This window comes from Leucopleurus acutus (assembly GCF_964270905.1).
Source record: "Leucopleurus acutus genome assembly, chromosome: 8".
Lineage (NCBI taxonomy): Eukaryota > Metazoa > Chordata > Mammalia > Artiodactyla > Delphinidae > Leucopleurus > Leucopleurus acutus.
In genome coordinates, this window is record NC_139151.1 from 58,149,615 (window position 1) to 58,173,883 (window position 24,269).

Consider the following 24,269-nt stretch of genomic DNA (forward strand, 5'->3'; position numbering starts at 1 on the left):
ACCTTGGCGTCTCCTCCCTCTCTGTTACCAGAGGTCTTGGTCTAATGGGCCCTTTTGGCCCCTGGTAGGCAGGGGAGGAGCCACCTGACTTGGAAAGGGGGGTGTGACCCATCTTCCTCCAGCAATCTGGGTGGAGGTCATCCGGTCTGCTTCTCTTTCCAGACCAGGCCAGGGCTGAGGTGGCAAGTAAAGGAGCGGCCTGGAGTTAGCAGTGGCCTTGCTCTCTCGCCACACCACTTGAGCTTTCACTCACCAGTGTCTGGTACTCCAGTACCTGCCTTTCCAACCCCCCCAGCTGGCCCCGGGCCTGTTAATCTGCAAAATGAGTGTTCCTGTTTGCCCTGCTTCTCCTGTGCTGCTTGGAAGATTTAGAGGAACTTAGGAACCTTAGATGCTGTAGGCTTATTTTATTCCATTTTACAAATGGGAAATCCACCTCCCCCAAGTCCCAGGCTTAGTGAGGGCAAGTCAGGTTGCTTCCCATCCTCCAGTCATACCCTTAGGAGGCGGTATAACTGCATTGGGTGGGACAGGCTGTAGAGCAGACACCCAGCCTCAGCCGGAGTCTTTCCATTTAGAGTCTCACCCTCACCCCAGGCTAGAGATCCCAGGGAGGTGGTGACAAACCAGGGGTGTCAGCCTCCCTGTCCCCCTTCCTACCATCTGTCTCCAGTCAGGAAAGCAGGTGGGCAGGGCTACTTCTGTTTCAAGGGTTAGGGGACTCTGTGAGGTTCCAGAATCCCAAGGCATCTCGTGAAGGGCTGGGCCCTTAGAATTAAGCCATCCAGGCCCGTTTTATAGATGTCTGAAGAAGCTGAAGGCTGAGACAGGTCATGCAGGCAAGGACACATAGGAAATCAGCCGCTGAACTGGGACTAGGACTCAGATTCCGCCCTCCCCCTGTGCACTTTTCCCCTAGGGGCTGGGGTCCTTCAGGAATCCTGTTGGGCAGCTGTGGAGCCAAGCCCAGAGAACGTGACCTTCCTGTTTAAGTCAGCTGGTGCTACTGTGCCTTCCCCACTGGTCAGAGCAGGAGGCTGGGCCCTTCAGTGCTTGGGCAAGGGGTCCAGGATATTAGGGTTGTAGAGAAGGCAAGAGGGTCCAGGATTCCTCAGCTTACTTTTTATTTTTATTGAAGTATAGTTGATTTACAACCTCACCTTACTTTTGAGCTGAGGTCTCATAGTCCCCAAGAGGGACAGGGTTGGGTGCAGGAGTCAAGCCAGGGTGAAGGTGGCAGGGAGTCGGCATAAGTGGAGGACCCAGTCAGTGTACTTAATGCACCTTAATTCTCACATTAATCCTCTGAGGCAGGATTTGTTTTGCACCAGAGGAAACTGAGGGGCAATTTGTTGCCTTAGGCATTGTCAGCTGGCTCATTCACCAGCCTTGTGTTTCAGACACTGGCATGGACATAAGGCCACCAGATTTCATCACGGTTCTAGGCATGACCCTGAGACAATGAGGGGCTGGGAAAGGTGGGAGGAACCACTGGACAGCATACCAGGAGGCCTCAGTAACTCCTCAACCCTTAATGCCTATAAAATACCTGACACAAAGTAGCACTGAAGGCCACACTGAGGTAATAACAACAATCTCATAAATGGCTCTCACAGGCCTGAGAGTCTCACCATGAGGAAAAGGTTAAGAGCAGGCCTTGCTGCTGCCCTAGAGGACAGCTGGAGCACCAGAGTTTCACAAGGCAGGCCCTCACCCACTTGCTTGCTCTCAGAACAGGGCACCTACCGCCACCTCTCCACCTGGGTCCTACCTCAGGGCAGAGTCTGCTTCACTCCTCTGGTTTCCACAGCCCTGCAAGATAGGGATTGTAAATAGCTCAGAGGTGAAGCGATTTGCCCAAGGGTACACAGCTGGTTAAGTAGAACACCTGAGGTGCATCTAACTCCAAAGCCCCCATTCTTTAGTGAACCCTGGGTCAGACTCTCTCAAGGTCGGCTGCTTTCTCCCTGATGTTAAAAGTGGCTGACTGGTGCTACTGAGCCCCCATTTAAGAAGAAAAACCTTAAGCTAATATGATTCTTTGAATGGTGGAATCCAAGCAATGTGGATATCATGGGGCCCTTTTCTGGCACCTCTTTTTTTTTCCTTTTGAGGGCTGTTCCGCGCAGCTTGCAGGATCTTAGTTCCCTGACCAGAGATTGAACCCGGGCCCTCAGCAGTGAAAGCACGGAATCCTAACCAGTGGACCACCAGGGAAGTCCCTCTGGCACCTCTTAAGTCACTTCACAAAAGTGGCCACCCGCTCTGTCATAAGCTTGGATCTCTCCTAGCCCAAGTCCAGACTCAAGTGAACGGCACCTCCCCTGGCACAGAAGAGGTGCATGCTGCACTGTCGATGGAAGGCGGGCTGGGGAAGCAGGTGTGGTCTGCAAAGGCCCAGCTGGGCTTGGAGGCTGGCACTCCCCCAGGCCACGCTGGTAGCAATGCTGTAACCCTGATAATCTAAGCAGTGAGTTCACTAAGCACTTTCGCACCAGTGAGCTGCCTGAGGAGGGTTATGGGTTCTGCTTCACTAACAAGATGGAGAGTAACATCCAAAGGGTTAGCGGCAGGACTGGGAGCAGAGCCCAGTTCTAAGACCTGCCTAGAGGCAGCCCAGGCCAGGCAGAAACCAAAGCCATTTCCAGCACTTGTGTCCCTCATGCTGCCTCTAATCGAAGCAGAGTGAGGCTGTGGGAAGTGGCCTTCAAGATTCTGATGACAGCTTTGCCACTGAGCCCTGTGTGACCTGAGACAAGGGTTTTGTTCTCTTTGTGCTTTGCTTTCCTGAGTACAATGTGACTATATCACACTAGAGACTGCCCTTCCAAAGATCGTGTGTCATGAGAAATAGAGCTGGGGACCCTCAGAGACGATGTAGCATTGCCCCACGCTATCAAGGTGGGAGCACAGAGGCTCTGAACCCTCAGGGACCTGGCCAGGCTCACACAGCCAGGACAGGGTCCCAGGTCCTCAGCTTCTTGAGCCCTGCCCTTCCCTCTGCTCCACAAGAACGGCTGTATGAAGCTCTTCTCCCTCCAACACACACTCTCTTGGGTGTAGCTGGAGGATAGGAAATAACACTTTATTGTATCAGTTTAAAATCCCATGCCATCGGTCCTCACGTCATGCCTGTGCAGTGGCCTGGCTCCCGTGCACACCCCGTGCTGGGGGTAGGGGTGGGGTCAGGACCAGCTAGCCTTCTCTTCCCCCTGCTCCAGTCCCCAGCCCACCAGAGTTATGTCAGCAACGCCTGGCGCAGCATCTGCTTCTTCTGGGGTGTGAGGCAGGTGGGGAACTGGATGTCAAAGAAAATGAAGAGGTCCCCCTTCTTGGTGGGGTCCTCTGGCAACGGCATCCCCTCACCTGGCACCTTCTTGAAGTACCTGGGGCTGAGACGGGAAGATGAAAGAAGGGGGCTCAGAGGGCACCCCAGAGCAGCACACCCGCCCCTGCCCAGAAAACCTCAGGCGTGGGGCAGTCAGCAGCTTCTAGAACCAGTGGGAGGGGAGAGGAGACTGGCTTGTTCCAGACAACTTGTTCCCTGAAAACGGTTTACACTGAGGCTCTGATGGTGGATTCCAGGAATCCCATTTTACATGGGAAACAGGACAAGCAGCAGACCCTGGGTTGGGGTGGGGGAGTGCTGGGCTGCTGAGCTTCCCATGCAGAGGGCCTTGCTTGGGAAAGGGCTTAGGAGATGCAACTCAGAACTCTAGAACTTCTAGAGGATGAAGGCAACAAGGATTTCCCAACACAGGGGGCCTCTGGCCTCCACAATGGCTTCATGCAAGTTAGAAAAAGGCACTTCATTTGCCAAGTGAATGCGGCCCGCAGCTTAGCCAGAGAGGGGGCTGGATTTCAGTCTCTCTCACCCCTTTGTGCTGGGTACAACCTGAACAACTATACCAGGCCAGCCTGTCCAACACACCCTCTAAGGACCAGGCAGCCCTTCTGCGTATTGGGGCCCAAGCAGATGGACTCACTGGACGATGTCATTGATGGGGATTTTGAGCAGACGGTCATCTAGGGTCTTCACCTCCACGGTGCAGCAGGTCAGAGCCTAGGGGACATTAAGGCCAAAGGTGGGAGTGGGGGAGGCCCCCATGTCCATTCTCTTTAGAAGGCACTTTATGAGACTATTCAGTGCCAGGCCCTACGCACTGGAGACAGAAGGATGTTCAAGGACTAATAGGTGAGTGAGCCGGGCTACCACCTGCCCTCAAGGAGTTCACAGTCTGGGAGATAAGAGTGATGTTGATACATGTTATGACAGAGGGAAGTAAAGGGGTCGGTGGGAGCCAAGGTGGCGGGTCCACTGAACCATTCTGGGCTGGGGCAGGAGGGCTCCATAGTGGTGGTAGCAGCTGATGAGGGCCTTAAAGGGTGAGGAGGAGCCTGCCAGTTAGACAAGGTGGGCAGACAGCACTCCAGGCAGAGGGCCCAGCATAAGCAAGAGAACGAGGGTGTGAAAAAGAATGCACCCAGTGGGCAGGAGCTCTAAGTGGCAGTGGCTGGAGTGCAGGGGATGAGATCAGCAGAGGCCAGACAGCAGAGGGCCTTGAATGCCATACAAAGATGTTTAGACAGGAGTGTGGCAGGGTCAGATGACTTTGTGGAAAGACCCTGGTGGGGAAGTGCCTGAAGGAGATGAGAAGAAAGGCAGGAAGGCCACTGAGAGGGCTGCTGCATACACCCAGGTGCACAGACCTGGACAGTGGGGCTGAACAGAAGTGGACCAAGTGGAAAGAGATGTGGAGGTGGAATTAACAGGACTTAGTGCCTGACCGCAGGTGGGGTCGGGGAAGGGCGGCAAAGTCTAGGCCGGTGCCCAATTTCTTGCTTGGGTTGTGAGGGCGCAGAGGGGCCACTCACACTCAGGAGTGAAGACGGTCACAAAGGTTTTGTGTGGCACTTATCACGTTCTGAAGGCCTGCGCCATGCACCAGGGGGAGAGGGGAGTGAAGCCTGCTTGCCTCGGGGCCTCCCAGGGGTGGGGGGGTCTCGCTCTGATCTGCCCACCCCTTGTTCCTCCACTTTACCCACTCACCTTGCCCAAGGGAATGGAGTTCACAAAAATGAGGTTGTCGTTCTCCCTGCGGAAGCGAGGGTGTAGCTTCTCCTTTACGATGAAGATGATATCGGCTGGGATGATGTTGGGACCCTGGGCAGGGTGAACCAAGGGATGACAAGGCCTAATTGGCTGTGTGACTTTGGCCAAGTTTCTGCCTCTATTGTCCCCATGTCTTCCTCTGAACAATGAGGAGATTAGACCAGGTTTTCTGGAAAGGCCTTTCCAGTCTGGCTTCATAGCCCCTCCTCTGAGAAGCCTACCCCGAAGAATCCTGCTCTACCCCCATCACTGTCCTCTACTGAGCAGCCCAAGGAGATGCACGCAGCTGAAGGGCAGAACACTGTCCTGGGGACAGAGAACTGCCTGCAAGTCTATCCTGCCAAGCTTCATTAAGTTCCAGAACTCTGCTGGGTCTCTTCTGGGCACTGGGGACAGAGGGATCAGACTGGCCACCACCCCCAAGGGCTTCCAGTCTAGTGGAGGAAACAGGCACACAGTGAATCCTCAGCAGGCTCAAGAATGTGATAAAGGGAACACAGAGGCGGGAGCTCAGAGAGGCGCTGACCCAGAGGGGAGGTCAGGGAAGGATGCCCAGAGCATTGGAGCTGGGTCTTGAAGTGGGTTTTTCAAAAGTAGGTGTTTCATAAGTGAGAAAGGGGGCAAGAAGTACAGGCAGAGGAATTCATTTCTCTGGCTCTAAAGACACCATCATCCTGCCTCTTCTCAGGACTTGAGGATTCAGCATGCCTTGGACAATAATTTTACATTTTTATTTAAGTAAGTATTTAATTTAAAATTATTATAAATAAATGGTTTCTGTGTAGCTCCTATAGTTGGGCTTTACTCAGAGAAACACTAAAGAAAATCAGGAAGAACACTGATGTTAGGACTGGATTCTCCTTTCAGCTCCGGTGCTCTTGCCCAGGGAAAGTCCCTTCCCTCTCTAGGCCTCAGTTTCTCACTCTGCAAAATGGGGAGAAACCCTGGGCTACCCAATCCCCGAGGCATTGTGCAAGGCTTTGTCCCTCGGAAGGGACATTAGGGATCAGCTCACCCACGCTGCAGACCGGTCTCCCTTCCAGACCAGGGCTCATAGGGGCAAGAAAAAGCACTGCCTCCTTCCCCCTCAGTCTTTCCACCGAATGAACCCATGTGACTGTCCCTAGGCAGCTTCCCTTCTTCTCACCTGGTCCCCTTCCTTCTCGAAGGTGATACGTGTGCCCTGCCTCCAACCAGGCTTCACGTCAATCGTGAGGATCTTGTCCATGATGGTAGAGAAGTACCCATCCTCATTCAGCACCTGTAGTGAGATGACAGGGGAGGGAGATTTGCTCAGGATTTCCCAGCTGGCCTTTACACACGTGAGGGATGCTCCATGGGATCTGTGCTCAGCTCAGTTCTCTAGCAATGGGGAGAACTTGCCCTGAGCCATCCCCACTCCCACCCTATTCCACTGGAACCAAGAGCTTATGATTCCAGGATGGCAGGGCGTGTCATGGGGTTAGGGCCTGAGGTGCCAAGCAGTCACCATGAGTCGATCAAGGCCACAACTCCAGCCCTAGAAATTACGAGGCCCTGGCTTCTAACAGACACGGTGAACACGCACTCACTTCCTCTCCCACCCCAGAGGCTTTGGCCCTGAGCTTCTAGCAGGTCTCTTAATCCCAAAGGGAGAAAGATCACAGAGAGCAACATATCTCAGCCTCACCCAAAGCTTTCCTCTGTTATGTCATCCATCTATTCTGCAGTCACGTACCCAGATGGGTGCCATCTGTGGAAAGCATGGCTACAGCTGGCATCTCCTCTGTTGGGCAGAGGTGTGAGGTGGCCTTGCTCATGTGCCTAGCACAGGGCTGGACCATGGGACAGGGCCAATGCAGGGTCTGGACCCTGGGGCACTGAGGGTCTTCTTCAACCAGTCCCCTGGGGAACTGTCCCCCAGCCCACCCCCCATGCCCACACAGCTCCTTCTTACTCATGAGGCAGACACCCAGATGAAACCCAGAGGGTATGGTCTGGTAATGCCCAGAGAGCAGAATTCACAGGAGACTCCTCCCACCCACAGCCCTCCCTCTTCCCTCAGGGATGGGGCTGAACTGAGAAGAACGGAAAGAGCTTGTCCCAGTTAGAAGCACACAGAGGGGATTCCTGCACTAGGAAAGAACCAGGCTAATACCCTCAATTGTCCCTTCCAAACTTCAGATTTTAGAATTCTACCATCTCCAAATCTAAGATTCCATGATTCTGTGAGAGACCATACCTGAGGTCTCCAGTTAGGGTCAGGGAGGAGGTAACCAGTAGGGTTGGAGGGGATAGAAGGTGGCTCCCAAGTACTCACCCTTCGGGAGATCTTAATTTTCTTGGTGCAGCCAAAGAATAAGTCCTCCAGGGATAGGTAGAAGTCTCGTTCGATTGGGGGGTCCTGTTTCTTGACCCCTCGGCCCCGGAGTCCCCCAAAATTCAAGTCTACCTCATTTCCTTCTGCATCAAAAAACTCTGCAGGAGGTGGGGAGAGGCGAGGAGTAGGAGAAATTGTGTCCAGAAACTCGGATTCATAGCCAATCCCCCCACCTCTTCAGTCCCCAAGCGTAATACCCAGACTCCCATTCCCACCTCGCAGACTCAGACTGTTTGGCCGGGCCAACGAGCTGCCCTTGTAATAGGGAAGAACCTTTGTATTCTATTACAAGTTAATCACTAAACAGATGTTACCTATAAGCTTAAATTATACGTAATGGCCCATCTCTGGGAACCCTACCTCCCAGGTAATGAGCATTAAGCTAAAATACCCTTGTTTAGCTCACAGAAAACATCCTGACCAGGCTCACCTGTGAATGACTGCAGGGAGGAGGAAATTAACACCTCCCCTCCTGAGTCTGACGGGGAGCTAGGAAATGTGACTTTACCCCCTCCCCTTTTGGTATAAAGGAAGCCTGAATTCTAACTCAGGCAAGATGGTTCTTTGGGACATGAGTCCACATCTTCTTGGTTTGCTGCCTTTTCAAATATAGTCGCTATTCCTTGCCCCCAACAACTCATCTCTCAATTTATTGGCCTGTCCTGCAGCGAGCAGTAGAAGCTTGGACTCAGTAACATCCTCAACTGTCGATCCAAGGATTACCATCTCTTCATGCCCTCTACTACTGCTTCATCCCCCCCTTTGGACTCCCTTCACCCACACTTCCCTACCTCCCTCCCCCAGCCCACCCCTACCTCTGGGGAAGTACTCCTCAACTCAGGCTGCCTCAGAGGAGACAGGAGTGTCCTCTGGTGGCAGTAGCTGGTAGTGCCAGAAATGATGTGCTGTTAGCTTTTGTGGAGGGTCACAGCATGCCAGTCCTCCCTACCCTTCCCCAGGCTCCATTGTCCTCCCTGTTCAGCCCAGCCCAAGACCACTAGAGACCCCGGGCTCAAATTTCTATGAAGTCAGCAGCTGAGATGGGGAGAGACAGGGTTAATCCCTAACAAATTAGAGATGTCACCAACATGTTTCCAAACTCCTCTTTCCTCAACTTCTTCTGGCCCTTCCCAGCTCTACACCCATAACCCCTCTTGCTGCCCCACCTTCCATCCTAGTGCAAAGAGCCCCTGCCCTTGAGGTGCACTGCAATCGTCTGGGCTTCAGTTTCTCAGTCTGTGGGATGGGGTAACATGCTTGACCTGCCTTCCACCATTAGGATCAGATAACAAGATGATGATGAACTAAAACTAGCTCAGAGGGACCTCCCTGGTGGTTCAGTGGCTAAGACTTTGCCTTGCAATGCAGGGAGTGCCAGTTCGATCTCTGGTCGGGGAGCTAAGATCCCACGTGCCTCGCAACCAAAAAACCAAAACCAAAAAAATAAAACAGAAGCAATATTGTAACAAATTCAATAAAGACTTTAAAAATGGTCCACATCAAAACAAAATCTTTAAAAAAAATAACTAAAAACAAAACTTGCTGAGAGCTTACTACGTGTCAGGTGCTGTTCTCAACTCTGCGATATTATCTTATTGGCCCAGAGAGGTCAAACAAAATGCTCACAGTGCCACAGCTAGTGGTATTAGAGTTGGGATGTGAACCCAGGAGGATTTGACTACAGAACCTGTGCCCTTAACCACTAAGCTTAATGAAGCCCTTTGTAAACTGCAGGCGTCACTATCATAATTAAGATTTCCTGTACTCTGCCCCTCCTGGTTAGTGTCACAGAAAGAACTTTGCAGGCTAGAATGACCTTAGGCTAGGGAGGGCAAGGTGGTGTCATCTTAAGGTGCGCCTTAAGATGTGATGAGTCATAACACAGATGTAGAGAACAAACGTATGGACACCAAGGGGGGAAAGTGGTGGGTGGTGGTGGTGTGATGAATTGGGAGATTGGGATTGACATATATACACTAATATGTATAAAACAGATAACTAATAAGAACCTGCTGTATAAAAAATAAAATAAAATTCAAAAAGAAAAAGATGTGATGGGTCATCAAGAGGCCTGTGAATTACCGGGTCCCCTCTTGCATGGTTGAATTCATTTGTTCTCCCAGCGCCTATGGTGTGCCAGGTCTCAGACACTCCAAAAGCCAGGTCACAGGAAGCCAAGCCCCTCAATTCTGCAGGGAGATGGGACACAAGAATCCCTAGGGTGAAGCACTACAGCAGTATAACTCCTGGGAACTGCCTGAGGGACCCCCATACCATGAATTTGACCTTCCCTAATGAGCAATACCCCTGTAAGCTCTGGTTTCACTCCCCTGAACAGCTTCTTCTCCATGCACCTGTCCCTGGGAGAGATAGGCCCATTGTACGGCATTTTTCTGACTCCAAAGCCCATTTTCATAAAGATCATCTCATTTGATTATGACCTGTGAGGAACTAGCTGTTTAACAATGAGGAAGCTGAGGTTTCAGAGAGGTGAAGAGATTTGTCCAGGATCACACAGCTCATAAGCAGTGGTGCATGGATTTGAAACAGGCCCTCTGACTCCAAGTCCCTTGCTTTTCCAGTTTCACCTGGAGTTTATAAACTCAGCTTCCTCTGGCAGACAGGTGAAGGCAATGCACAGTAGGCGGGGCCTCTGAGCAGGCTGTAGCCCACTTAACATATCAATGTGGAGAAGAGGAAGAGGTAAGCTTTGAAATGCAGACAAGCTGTAGTATAGCCGGGGAGAAGGGGCTGGGGCAGCCAGGCAATGAAAATCTAGGCTCTGTGAGTTGCTTAACTGGAGCCAGGAAGGAAGACAGGTCTGAAGGTGAACTGTCCTTGCATGATGATTCGGAGCCTTGGAAATCAACTCTTTGTCAGTTTGCCTCAAACCTGGGATCATTCACACATCCATCCCTGTATTCATCTCACTAACACACGCTTGTACGTTGAAATCTTATGCAGCCATTAAAATGAATAAAGTAGATCTGTTTATAATATAATAAGATAATCTCCAAGATATAAGTGAAAAAAAATCAGTGTATATAATGTGGTCCCATTTCCTTCACAAAATAAAAGGCTATGTAAAAATAAATATAAGCTCATAAATCCATAGAATATTTCTAGAAGGATACAAAACTGTTAACAGTGAGTGGCTGCTTCTGGGGAAGGAATGGAGGACTGGAATTTCTTTTACAATAATTTTTTTTTTTACCATGGACTATATATATTTCTTAAAGTAAACAAAACTACTCAGAGAAAAGCATCTTCTATAGCTATGTCCTTCCCAGTAAGGCAACGGGGCAGGCAGGACCTCTTACCATTAAAGGGGTTATCTCCCCCGAAGAACTCATGGAAAACCTTTTCCGGGTTGCCGTGGAAGACGTAACCAGTTGTCCACGGGGTCTGCGATCCAAACTCCACAGGAATTCCGCCCTTCAGGCCTTCCTCTCCGAACTTGTCATAGATGCCTCTTTTCACAGCTGTGGATATGTGTCACCTTGAGGAGGGATCCAGCATAGGGGCTAAGAGAGCTGGAGGGCTGGGAAGCAGAAGGATATGGGGCAGAGAGGAAGGGGCGGGGCGAAAAGAGCCTTATTTCTAAGGTGCCTGCTGTCTGGCCGACTCTAGAAGTTAGGGATTTCATTTCATCTTGGGTGGACCTAGGTATGATCCCATAGCCCAGAGGAGAGATGACAAAGACTGAAACTTGCTGGGGGAGGGGTGGGGATTGGAGAAGACAGTGAGAGACTGAGGGTCGGGCTATCATCCTGGGGTTTGGCTTAACTCAGTCATCACAGCTACTGTCTTTTGTGGGGTAAATAGAATCCTAGAGCCTTGAGATTGTAGGATGTAAGAATTCTAGAGCTTCCAAATTCTAGAGCTTTGAAATCTTAGAGTCCGAAGTCCTGAAAACTTGGGGCTGGAGAAACATCAGTGATCTTCTGGCCATTCTTCTGCACAGTATCAATGATTACAGTCTCCAGGGCAAGCCCTTAGGGAACCCATGTGGGCACTGCTTCGGGCAGGGGCGGGGGATCTCTTTCCCTAGGCTTCAGTTTTCCATAGGAGAGAGATTTCCTAATCACAGACCCCTCTCTGTCCCTTTGTACATATGCTGTCCTTGAGGAGATGGAGATTTAGCTTCTTGGTAATCAGGGAATAACCGGGCGTGTCTGCCTCAGCCTTAGCCTTCTTTCCTGGGCAGCAAGCATCTCACTCTGCAGTCCTGCAGGGGATGGGTGGGGCATGGGGCATGTGGGGCGGGGAGGGGGGGGAGGCCCTGCCCCAGGTCCTGCACTGCTGAGACTAGCGGAGCATGTCAGCCTAATCTGGGGGCTCTCCACACCATGTCCTCCACCTTAGCTTGTGTCTACTGAGAAAGGCAGTTCATTATGTTTCCTTTCTCAATTTGTTTAGATTCTGGGCAGGGAAGAGGAATGCTTACTCTCTGCTGGGCCCCCTCAGAAAGCCCAATGCTCAGAGACATGAGGATGATGTTAACAGAGACGCGAGACAGAGAAGTCGCCCTCCATGCTCAGTTCCAATCACTCACGGTCGCTCAGCACATCGTAGGCCTCCGCTATTTGCCTGAATGCCTCCGCTGCGGATGGCTCAGTGGACCTCAACGGGTGGTTCTTAAGGGCAAGTTTCCGGTACCTAGAGCGAGGAGGGTTAATATCCTGAGGCACAGACCAAGGTTCAGAGCTGGCTCTGCTGTCTGCTGCCTGGTGGTCTCTCGGAGCTTTGATGTTCCAGCTATAAATCAGGGCTGTGGTGGCCAGGGAGGCGCAACACTCAGATCCCCTGGAAGAGAACCCAGTGTCGGGAGCATGGTTGACTGACAGTCCCAGGAGCTGCCCCACTGGCCGTTTGTGCTGAGGCTGCACTGGCCCCAAGCGGCTCCCAACCTATGCCTATGCTTGTTGGGGTATAAGTGCTGGGCCAGCCCTACAGGACCCAGGCCTCCTCCAATGCCCAACCTCTGCTTGAGGCCTCCCCATCAGCCTGGCTGAGATTTTCTCTGGATGACGCCAGAGCCCTCCCTACCCAACCCTTCCTTCCCTCTTGCCTTTCACAAGCATCAGACCTGCACTATGGTGTGAAGGCTCCCTGGCACATTCCTAGTCCCGCTTCATCCTCACAGTTGTTTCCCTCAAACACTTCTTGCACATCTAATTCTGTCTTGGTGTCTGAACTGACACACAGGCTTCTTGGGAAGATTAGATAAAATAAGGTGTCAGTGGGCCTGCTACAGAGAGGCACTCAGCACAGATCAGGTCCTCTCGCTGTCTGCCCCTCTGTGCTCATTCTTTCCCCTATTTCTTTTTTGTTTATTTATTTGTTTGTTTATTTATTTGCCTGTGTCAGGCAGGTCTTAGTTGTGGCATGTGGGATCTTCGCTGCGGCATGCAGGATCTTTTGTTGCAGCGCTCAGGCTTCTCTCTAGTTGTGGCGTGCAGGTTCCAGAGTGCGCGGGCTCAGCAGTTGCAGCACGTGGGCTTAATTGCCTCGCAGCATGTGGGATCTTAGTTCCCCGACCAGGGATCAAACCCGCATCCCCTGCATTGGAAGGTGGATTCTTAACCACTGGACAACCAGGGAAGTCCCTCTTTCCCCCATTTATGTGTCTGCCCAATCCCACTGCACAGTGATGCCACACCTGCAGCATCTGGGGATCTGTATCATTATATCTCAGGAGGAAAGACGTGGCACAAGCTGGAGATTTGTGGAGAGTTTAATAATGGACCACACACCAAGGTGTGAGAGGTGGGGCAGGAAACCACAAGGGACAGCACAGTCCCTTGAGGCTATGAGTCCTGAGGTGTCCTGACCACCCATGAGCCTGTAGCAGTGAGGGGAGGGAGAGGTTACTGAAATCCCACAGGAGAGAGTGTGTGGACAGGGCCTTGGTGAAAGCTGTGATCTTTGATTCAGGGCCATAGCCAACCTGAAGAGATCCCATAAGAAGGGAGCTGGGAATAAATACCCCTGCCCCACTCTCCTCCCTCCCAATCTCCTGCCTTGTGCTCCTTTTGCAGGATGCATCTGGAAGCCTGAGGGCCAGGAGGTCTGCTGATGCAGTTCATATGGGCCAGTCTCCCAGAGCAGAGAGCAGGGTGCAGAAAGGTGGGGCGGGGGTCTGCAGGAGCAAAAGGAGGGCATCCGCACAGCCTCCTCAGTCACTCAGTACACATGTGGTCCCACACACGGTCCGCCCTGCTCACACCTTCCATGCCAGTGACCCCAGAGCTCTGCCGTGCTTCTTACTCCACTCCATACACACTCCGTGGACAAGCTTAGCTGGCCGACGGCTTTGAGCACCAGCTACACGCTGATGATTCCCAAATCTCTATCTCAAACCAGTTCGCTCCCTTGGCTCCAGACCTCTGTACCTAGCTGCCTACTCGGTACCTCCTCTCCAGTGTCTCACGGGCCCCACAACCTCAATGAGCCCAAACGTGCACACATTTTCAATCCCTAAACTTTTCCCCATTTGTCCAGACCCTGAAGCGGAAAAGCTGAGTATTTCCACTCCAAGTTCTCCTTCGTCCCCTCCACCCCCATCCCATCAGTCACCGAGGCACATCAGCTTTTCCTTCTAAATAATGTTTTCTTGCTGCTGCTTCATCCCTACAACCATTGCAGAACCATGTCTTCCTGTTTCCAGTTTCCCCCTCTCCAGTCTATTCTGTGTGCTGCCACCACTTTGATCTCTCTCTCTCTTTTGTTAATTTGATGTTTTTAAAATGCTCCCTGACCAAGTCACTCTCCTGCCTGAACCCTTTACTGGTTCCCCCTTTGTCTTCAGCATAAAATTCAAATGTCTCTGAGATTCAACTTCCGCTTCTCTCTCTGCCCTTCTCACTCACAGCTCTCCCTCCCTGCTCCCACGACCTCTCCTGTCCTTCTCTCCAGGCTCCAAGCTCCACACTCTGCACTGCTCATGGCTTTGACATTCTCCTCCCTTTACCTGGAATGCTCACCCCTCTCCAGCTCCTTTCATCTCCTCCTGGCAAATATTTATTCATCTTTCCACATTCAACTCAGGGGTCAACTCCTCCAGGATGTCTTCCCTGACTAGCTTCCAGTCTAGATTAGATACCCTTTCCCACATCCCCAAGTGCCTTTGATCCTCATACTTAGCACGTGGTGCTTCAGTTGTTCGACGGATCTGTCTCTCCCACCAGCCTGTGAGACCCTCCAGTTGTCGTGTCCAGTTCTCTGTGTCCTCAGTGCCTAGCACCAAGTGCAGTGAGTAAACGTTGTGAAATCACTGTCCCACAAGGCAGCCCATTTCACTATGGGGCCAGTCTGACTTTTAGGCAAAGCTTTCTCTTACTGAGCTGGGTCTGCTGTCCTGCGACTCTGCCTCCATCCACGAGGGTCCTGGTCCTGGCTCTGCCCTGGGGGGCCTTACAGACAGAATCTGCTCTGTCTACCTTGACAGACTTGAAGGCAATTTTCACACCCTCCCTGAGACTTCTAAACCAGCCCTTCTCAATTACAAAGGTCGTAGTCAGGTGTTGAGAATTGCAGGAAAACTCTAACAGTGAGTAAAAGTAAGGAAGTTTGAGAAGAGTTCAGTTTTCCATATAAACTTGAGTGGTTTTAAGCTCTGCAGTAACATCACTCTCATTCACCTGCTTTCCTGAGTGGGAGAGAAAGGGGCGAAGTCACAGCCCAGATGTGGCAGCCTCGGATGAATGAGTGAGAAGTTAATAGCTGGGCGATTATGAATCATCGTGGTGCTTGTCTTCATTATATAAGTTTAGCCTTTTTGTGGGGGAGGGGTCAAAATCTAGGTGCTCCCATGGAAGAGTGTGTCAAACATGTGACTCATGCCTTAAGAGTTGTTTCAGGGGGACTTCCCTGGTGGCGCAGTGGTTAAGAATCCGCCTGCCAACGCAGGGGACATGGCTTTGAGCCCTGGTCCAGGAAGATTCCACATGCCGTGGAGCAACTAAGCCCGTGCGCCACAACTACTGAGCCTGCGCTCTAGAGCCCGGGAGCCAAACTAGTGAGTCTGCATGCCACAACTACTGAAGTCCACGTGCCTAGAGCCCGTGCTCTGCAACAAGAGAAGCCACCGCAATGAGAAGCCCGCGCACCGCAATGAAGAGTAGCCCCCGCTCGCCACAACTAGAGAAAACCCACGTTCAGCAATGAAGACCCAATGCAGCCAAAAATAAATAAATAAATAAATAAATAATTTTTTAAAAAAAGAGTTGTTTCAGGGGAGAAAGGTTAAGGACTGTTGTTTGGAACATATATGGTTCTTTTAATCACACTTTATAAGACATGGTTTCAGACGCAAATGATTGCTGGGCATCTTCATGCTCATTATCTCATATAATTCTATTTCAATACCACAACAATTCTTATTTTTCATTTTATTTTTTTTAAGAGATGGGAAAACTGAGGCTCAGAAAGGTTAAGCAATTTTCCCAGGTCACACAGCTAGCAGATAGGAGAACCTAGGTTCAGACCTGGCTCTTTCCAGTGCTTAAGTTGGGCTTATCTTTCTGCATTCCAACTGCCCTCACTCCTCGTGACCTTTCCCTAGACAGGTCTCACTGGCCAATGAAATGCTATGAACAGTGGGTGACATCACACACTGTCCCGAATTGTTCTCTAATTGATTAACGAGTTTGTGTCTTGTTTCGCCAGCCACACTGTAGACTCTCTCCACTTACCCCACTGAGATCCCCTATGGGACTTGGCCCATGGTAGGCAATTAGAGCAGGCAAGGTATCTGAATACTGGCTCTGCCGGTTACTAGGCACATAGCCTTGGGATAATAATGGTACCTACCTCTCAGGGCTGTTGTGAGGATTAAGTGAAATAATGATGGAAGGTTCTCAGAACAGCATCTGCACAATTCAATAAGTGTAGCTATTATCATACAACCTTAATTAATTAAATTGTCCTAGATTCCTCCCTTTCTTCTTTACCCTACAATGATCCAATTTATAGCTAAGTCCATTCTCTCTTCTCTCTCCAGCCCACTGCCCTGCTTCAAGCCTCATCTTTTGCCTTGATTATCATGACAGCTCCTGAAGGGGTCTCTTTCCTTCCAAGATAGCTTCCACATGCCCTGTATGCCCCTTTTTGTAACATTCATCAAGCTTGCTGTGACTTATTCAACATCTGTATCCACCAACAAAGTTAAGCTGCACATGTCTGATTCACGATATCTGTAGCTGCTGAGATTGCACCGAACCCATATAAGTAGGCGCTCAGTAAATATTCGTCAAAAAATATTTTTTCAGAAAAATGTGCTGATTCCTGTCTTAGACACACCACAAAGTCCCCAAGACTTGATGGAACTATTCAGAGATGTAATTTATTCAATGCCAAAACCCCACGTGGACAGCCAGAATAAAATATGTAATACATCCATCTGGTCAGGTCACTCTCCTGTTCACAATACTTTGGGTCTCCAATTTTTAAGTAAAAGTCTCCTTTGTTCCCATTTTATTGCTAGGAAAACCAGGGTACCCAGGAGAGCAGACAGGGCATAGAGAGTAAGGGATGATGGATTGGGAACCCTGACCCAGCCCAAAGCCAGGAAGTCGGTGTGCAAGAAGCAAGAAAAGGAACAAGGTCTACCTTGCCTGCCCTAAGCTGTGCAGGAAAGCTCAGTTTGGAAGAGATGAGGGTGGGCCTGTCCCAGCACAACCCAAAAGCCTCGCTCCTGGCCCCACTCACGCATTCTTGATCTGGGCATCTTCTGAATTGCGAGTGATCTGGAGCACAGAGTAATAATCCTGGCCCATGGCTGGCTGGTTGTCAGTCGGTGGATAGTCCTGACTCCAGCGGCTGTTAGTCTGCATTCCGTGGTTGCTCCTGACAACCGCACAGGGGCACTCTGGGAGTTGTAATCCTTCCTGCCTAAACAAACCGCCTTCTCAGCTGTGCCCGTAGAAGAGGGATTGAGAAAACCGGGACTGATTCTGTGAGCCTAAGGATCACTCAACTCAGAAAACAGAGTTTTTCGTATGGACACCAAGGGGGGGAAGTGGCGGGGTGGTGGTGGTGGGATGAATTGGGAGATGGGGATTGACATACACACACTAATATGCATAAAATAGATAATAAGAACCTGCTGTATAAAAAAATAAAATAAAATTCAGAAAAAATAAGTAAAATTTAAAAAAGAAAACAGTTTTTAAGGAGAGTAGCAATTGGTTTTAATTAAGTTTTCAGACAAATAGATTTGGCTATTTTTAAAAAATAAATCTTTATTTTAGAATGCTTTTAGATTTTCAGAAAAGGTGTGAAGATAGTAGAGCTCTCATATGCCCCACACCAGGTTTCCCCTGTCATTAACACGTTACATGAGTATGGTACGTTTATAACAAATAATACCCAATATCGGTACCTCATTTATAACATAACTCCATCCTTTATTCAGATTTCCTAGTTTTTACCCTAATGCCTTTTGTTTGTTTTGGTTTTTTAAATAATTTACTTATTTTTGGCTGTGTTGGGTCTTTGCCGCTGCACGTGGGCTTTCTCTAGTTGTAGCGAGCAAGGGGGAGCTACCCTTCGCTGCGGTGTGCGGGCTTCTCATTGAGGTGGCTTCTCTTGTTGTGCAGCATGGGCTCTAGGTGTGCGGGCTTCAGGTGTTATGGCACGCAGGCCTCAGTAGTAGTGGCGCATGGGCTTAGATGCTCTGCGGCATGTGGGATCTTCCCGGACCAGGGCTCGAACCCGTGTCCCTTGCAAGCTCGTGTTCCCTGCATTGGCAGGCAGATTCTTAACCACCGCGCCACCAGGGAAGCCCCTAATGCCGTTTTTTGTTTTGTGTTGTTTTGTTTTTTCCTCTTCCAGGATCTGATCCAGGATATCACATTAAACTTAGTTGTGGAGATCTCCCTGGCCGTCCAGTGGTTAAGACTCCGCACTCCCAAAGCAGAGGGTGTGGGTTCGATCCCTGGTCAGGGAACTAAGACCCCACATGCCGCATGGCACAGCCAAAAAAAAAAAAATATATAAATAAACTTAGTTGTCATGTCTCCTGAGGCTCCTCTTGGCTACAGCTGTTTCTCAAACTTTCCATGTTTTTGATGACTTTGACAGTTTAAGGAGTACTGGTCAGGTATTTTGTAGACTGTCTCTCAGTTGGGATTTGTTTGATGTTTTTCTTATGATTTAGACTGGGGTTGGGGTGCTTTGGAAGGAAGACCACAGAGGTAAAGTGTCATCCTCATGCCATCAGGTCAAAGGTACCATTACCATGACTTATCACTGTCAAAGCTGACCTTGCTCACCTGCTGAGGTAGTGTTTGTCAGATTTCTCCCCTGTAAAGTTACTTTAATTTTCCCATTTCTGGATTGTACTCTTTCGAAGGAAGTCATTTCACAGTCCACCCTTAAACAGTGGGGAGTTCCACTCCACCTCCTTGAGGGCAGCAGCGTGGTTTCCCACTCACATCCTGCACCCAGTCACCAAGCTCAGACCATTTTACCTCCTAGACGTCTCTCGAGCTCCTCCTCTGCTCATCCTCCTCCTAGCCATGGCCTTGCTTGGGCTTTCATCTTTCAGCAAGGTCACCACGACTTCCTCACTGTCCTGCCACCTTGTCTCTACCCTGCTGAGACCTCACTCCACTTGTAATAAGGGCAGGACAAGCGCGACCAATAGCAGTCCCGCTCAACCATTGGTAGGCATCGCAGTGGGTCCCCACTCTCCCCTTCCTCTGTGTAAAAGGAGCCCAAATTTGTACTGAGGAAGATGGTTTTTTGAGACACTAGTCTGCCATCTTCTCGGTCTGCTGGCTTTCCAATTAAAGTCATTATTCCTGCCCCAACAACTGGTCTCCCCATTTATTGGCCTGTCGTGTGGTGAGCAGAGCGAGCTTGGGCTCCATAACACTGCCCAGAGTTAATGCAAGCCGTTTATCCTGGCACACAGGTGCTCAGTGATCTGCTCCCTCCTGTCTGCTCTCACTTCTCACACTTCACCCGCTCGTCAGAATTCACTACAGCACTTGCAGATGCCCAGCTAACCATTCTCTCCCATTCACCTATGCTGCCACCTCTACCCAGACCCTTCCCACCAAACCCACCACCAACCCTTGCTTGGCCCAGCTAACTCCTACTCATTCTTTTTTTTCTTATGAAATAGTTTACATGCAAGAAATAGCAGCATTAGAACAATTGTTATTGAAGGACTGCTGCCCCTGTGTGCCCCTCCCTACCTGTTTATTATTCTCTTGCGTTTCTTTATCATTTTACTACGCATGTATCTGATGGTGTACTGCTAAATGTTTAACAGGCTCACCAGAAGGAAAAAAATAGCTCTGATTTGTAGCATTTGCCAATTTCTCCCAAGGTGGCACAGCCAGCTCCACATACCACTGCATGTATCCAAAACAACATATTTACCTTTTCATATTTTTAAACTTTATATAAATGGTATCATTTATGCAAACGGTATGTGTTTGTGCATGTGTGTGTGTGGCTGTGTGGGTGTGACTTGTCTTCACAGAGGTTGTATCGCATTCTCTGCTGATCCTGAACATTTGGGCATGTGTGTCAACTCCGCAAGGTAATATCAGACAGTTTTCTGATGTGGTGATTCTAATTTACAATGGCAAAATAGCGGTGTGTGAGAGTTCCTTTTTGATCCACATTCTCACCAATTCTTGTTGTCAAATTTTCAAATGGTTGCCAATATAGGTGTGAAATAGCATCCCACTGTGGATTTTAATTTGCATTTCTTGGTGGAGGTCTTTTCATTTTTATTTGCAATTATTTTTCCTCATTGTGAAATGCCTATTTACATCTTTTGTCCATTTTTCTATTGGGCTATTCTTTTTTTACAAATTGATTTGTGACTCTTTATGTTTCTTTGTTGATAATATAAAATACAAACCCCTTCCATCTTGGAGCTTGTCTTTTTACCATTTTTTTAAATGGGGTCAAATTTATCAATCTGTTCCTTTTTGGTTATCTTTTTGTGTCTAGTTTAAGAAATATTCCCTATACAAGGTCATAAAGATCTTCACCTACATATTCTCCCAAAAGTCCATTTTACTTTAAAACCTTTAATCCACCTAGAACTTATTTTTCTGTTTATGGTGCCAGGTAGGCATTGTTTTTTTCTTTTAGACATCCCACTATCCCAGAACCATTTATTCAACAGTCCATTGTTTCCCCACAAATCTGTATGACTGCTGTGTTATATACAAATGTTACATATATGCATGGGTTTGTATCTGGATTATTGTTCCACTGGTCGATCCCTGGGCCAACGCCACACTACAGCCCTTCCTCTCCTCCTCCTTCTTCCTCAGGAGTACCTTCTCTAAGTACTTAGCTTCTTACTCCTCTCAAATGGAAATGTATTCTTAAGAAAGGATCAGATATCAGTCATACAGGGAAAAGAGGGGTGCTACATTTTAAACCTCATCTCTAACTGTGGATGGAAAATCTTGATAGTTCCCTGATGGCACTTCAGATACTAATGACTGAGATATTTAAGAACTTCCCTGGGTCCTCTGAAGCCACACTATCACAGAGGAGGGCCTGCCTTAAAGTAGATCTTTCATATTACTTGAGGCAAAAGATCTATTTTAGGTATATTTAGGTATATCTGGAAGTGGTAAACACACTTTTGGAGTTGGGCCAAAGGACAGAGAAATCAATTAAAAAGCTAAGAAGTAAAGTGTAGGTTTTGGGTGAGTTGACTGGTCAAAGTGAGCCTACCTTTTATTTTTTTATACATCAGGTTATTAGTTATCCATTTTATACACATCAGTGTATGCATGTCAATCCCAGTCTCCCAATTCATCACACCAACACCACCACCGCCCCGCCACTTTCCCCCCTTGGTGTCCATACGTTTGTTCTCTACATCTGTGTCTCTATTTCTGCCCTGCAAACTGGTTCACCATTTTTCTAGATTACACATATATGCGATATTTGTTTTTCTCTTTCTGACCTACTTCACTCTGTATGACAGTCTCCCATCCACGTCTCTACAAATGACCCAATTTCGTTCCTTTTTATGGCGAGTAATATTCCATTGTATATATGTACCACATCTTCTTTATCCATTCCAGAGTGACCATATCTTGATGTTGCTGTATTCACATGCCATTTGTGCGACCTGAAGCAAGTTTACTTAATGGCCCCAAGTCTAAGTTTCCTTGAATAAATGGGATTAACATGAACTCCACCACAGGGTTGGTGTGAAAATATTAAATAAAACTATACAAAAGCACGCATCACATAGAAGATGCTCCCTCAGCATTGAGGCAGTAGACTCAGAGCCAAATCCTATCTGTTAGCTACTAGTTTTATGACCTTAAAACAGTTATTTCTTAGCTACAATTGCCTAGTTATAAAGTGAAAATATGGAATTACTCTTTATATTTTTTTGCATTTCTGAGCTTTCTTATGTATTTAATTTGCATTTTTATTTAATTACTTAAATTGAACATTTTTTCTTGTGTATTGGCCATTTGTTTTACTCTCTCTCTTTTTTTTTTTTTTTAGCCACACAGCTTGCAGGATCTTACTTCCCCAACCGGGGATCGAACCCGGGCCCCCTGCAGTGAAAGTGCCGAATCCTAACCACTGGACTGCCAGAGAATTACCTATTTTACTCTTATTGCCAGAAAAAAGTGTTGTTAAAAATTAAACTCAGAGGATTGGGGGAAGGCCTTGCTTAGTCTGGGACTGGCTGAGGTGAATGGAGAGGAAGGAGGCGACTCTATCTGAGGGACACCAGGTGTGCAAAGGCCATAGTAAAAGGGGAGGAGATGGCCTGTGTGGCTGGAAGATTGGTTACTCACAGAGGTATTGAGCAAATAAGTGAATATACTAAGAATTATGAGAGTGAAGCTTCTCATTGTTGGAGAAAGGAGGTAAATATGTAAAAGGTGGAGCTGGATTGGAATTGGTGACATCAGTGTGAATGCATGATTTTTAATATATATATAGAATGATGGATGCAGAAAGAGAGATGTGTATATGTACTATCTACTGATAGGGCCAAGAAGCAATAATACCCCACTAGTAAAGAGCATATTATTGCCCAGGTTTTGGTTTCTGAATACTATTCTCCACTAAAAGGAACCAGGGCTATTTAGACAAACAACTGATTCCAGGGCTGGGACTGGAAAGTATAAGTTGAGGCTTGAATATCTTGTTGTACCAGAGAATATGGAAGTGCTCAAAGAATGATGGAAACATGTCAAAAGGATACAGGATCCAGCTTGAAGGAGCTCCCATTGACCCAAATGGGACACTCTAAATAGCAAAATAAATAATAGTAATAACGGATTATAATCCATAGAATAAAAGATGAATCCATGAGTAATCTATAATAATATATCTGACGAATGAATGAGTGAATGAATGTATAAATGAGGGAGAAGGGAAAGTTCTTCCTTACAGTAGAATGCTGATTATAAATGTAAAAAGAATAATGGAATTAGAAAATCACCATTTGGCAATTATCATAGGAATAACTGATTCAGACAGAAATTATTAAAGAATGCTAAAACTAGTTCATACAAGATTGATGAGGAATAGGATATTTATATACTCTCAAAGTAGCTCCCCCCAAAATACTTATTAACTTTGCTGTGGAGAAACCTGGTAGATACCATTTTAACTGAGTTAACACTGGCTGACTAAAATAAAAAGGATGGACAAAAACAAGCATTGGCAAGGACATGGAGAAAGCAGAACACTTATACATTGCTGGTGGGAATGTAAAATGGTGCAGCCACTTTGGAAAATAGTTGGCAGTCTCTCAAAACATTAAACATAGAGTTACCATATGACCAAGCAGTTCCACTGTTAAGTATATACCCAATAGAACTAAAAATATATGTTCACAAAAAAACCTGTACACGAATGTTCACAGCAGCATTATCCATAATAGCTAAAAAGTGAAAACAATCTAAATGTCTATCATCTGATGAATGGATTAAAAAACTGTAGTATATCCATACAATGGTGTATTAGGGTTCTCCAGGGAAACAGAGACAATAAGATGTGTGTGTGTGTGTGTGTGTGTGTGTGTGTGTGTGTGTGTGTGTGTGTGTGTTGTGTGTGTGTGTAGAGATTTATTTTAAGGAATTGGCTCATGCAATTATGGAGACTTGAAGAGTCCAAAATCTGCAGGGTAGGCCTGTGGTACAGCAGGAGACCCAGGGAACAGTTGCAGTTTGAGTCCAAAGGCAATCCTTTGGTAGAATTCCTTCTTGCTTGGGGGAGGTCAGTCTTTCTCTATTAAGGCCTTCAACTGATTGGATGAGGCCTTACATTATAGAAGGTAATCTGCTTTACTCAAAGTCCACTGATTTAAATGTCAGTGTCATCCAAAAAACACAGAAACATCCAGAATGTTTGACCAAATATCTGGGCAACATAGCTCAGTCACACTGACAAATAAAATTTTTTTTTAATAAATTTATTTATTTTTGGCTGCATTGGGTCTTCGTTGCTGCACGTGGGCTTTCCCTAGTTTCAGCGAGTGGGGGCTGCTCTTGGTTGCGGTGCGCTGGCTTCTCATTGCAGTGTCTTCCCCTGCTGTGGAGCACGGGCTCTAGGCACGCGAGCTTCAGTAGTTGTGGCACACAGGCTCAGTAGTTGTGGCTTGCGGGCTCTAGAGCGCAGGCCCAGTAGTTGTGGCACACGGGCTTAGTTGCTCCGCGGCATGTGGGATCCTCCCAGACCAGGGCTCGAACCTGTGTTCCCTGCATTGGCAGGCGGATTCTGAACCACTGAGCCACCAGGGAAGCCCGACAAATAAAATTAACCGTCACAAGTGGG

At 48.2% G+C, this 24,269-nt stretch overlaps 1 protein-coding gene across 1 annotated transcript; it reads right to left on the reverse strand.

Moving 5' to 3' along the window:
- Positions 1-3,238: 3,238 nt before the first annotated feature.
- DNAJB13 (DnaJ heat shock protein family (Hsp40) member B13) lies at positions 3,239-17,251 on the reverse strand (the record flags this gene model as incomplete). The annotated part of the gene is made up of 8 exons (XM_082843746.1): positions 3,239-3,392; positions 3,987-4,063; positions 5,051-5,164; positions 6,261-6,374; positions 7,413-7,570; positions 10,793-10,954; positions 12,028-12,131; positions 17,184-17,251. 8 exons carry the CDS (start codon positions 17,249-17,251, stop codon positions 3,239-3,241), a joined length of 951 nt encoding a protein of 316 aa, XP_082699872.1.
- Between the last annotated feature and the right edge of the window lie 7,018 nt (positions 17,252-24,269).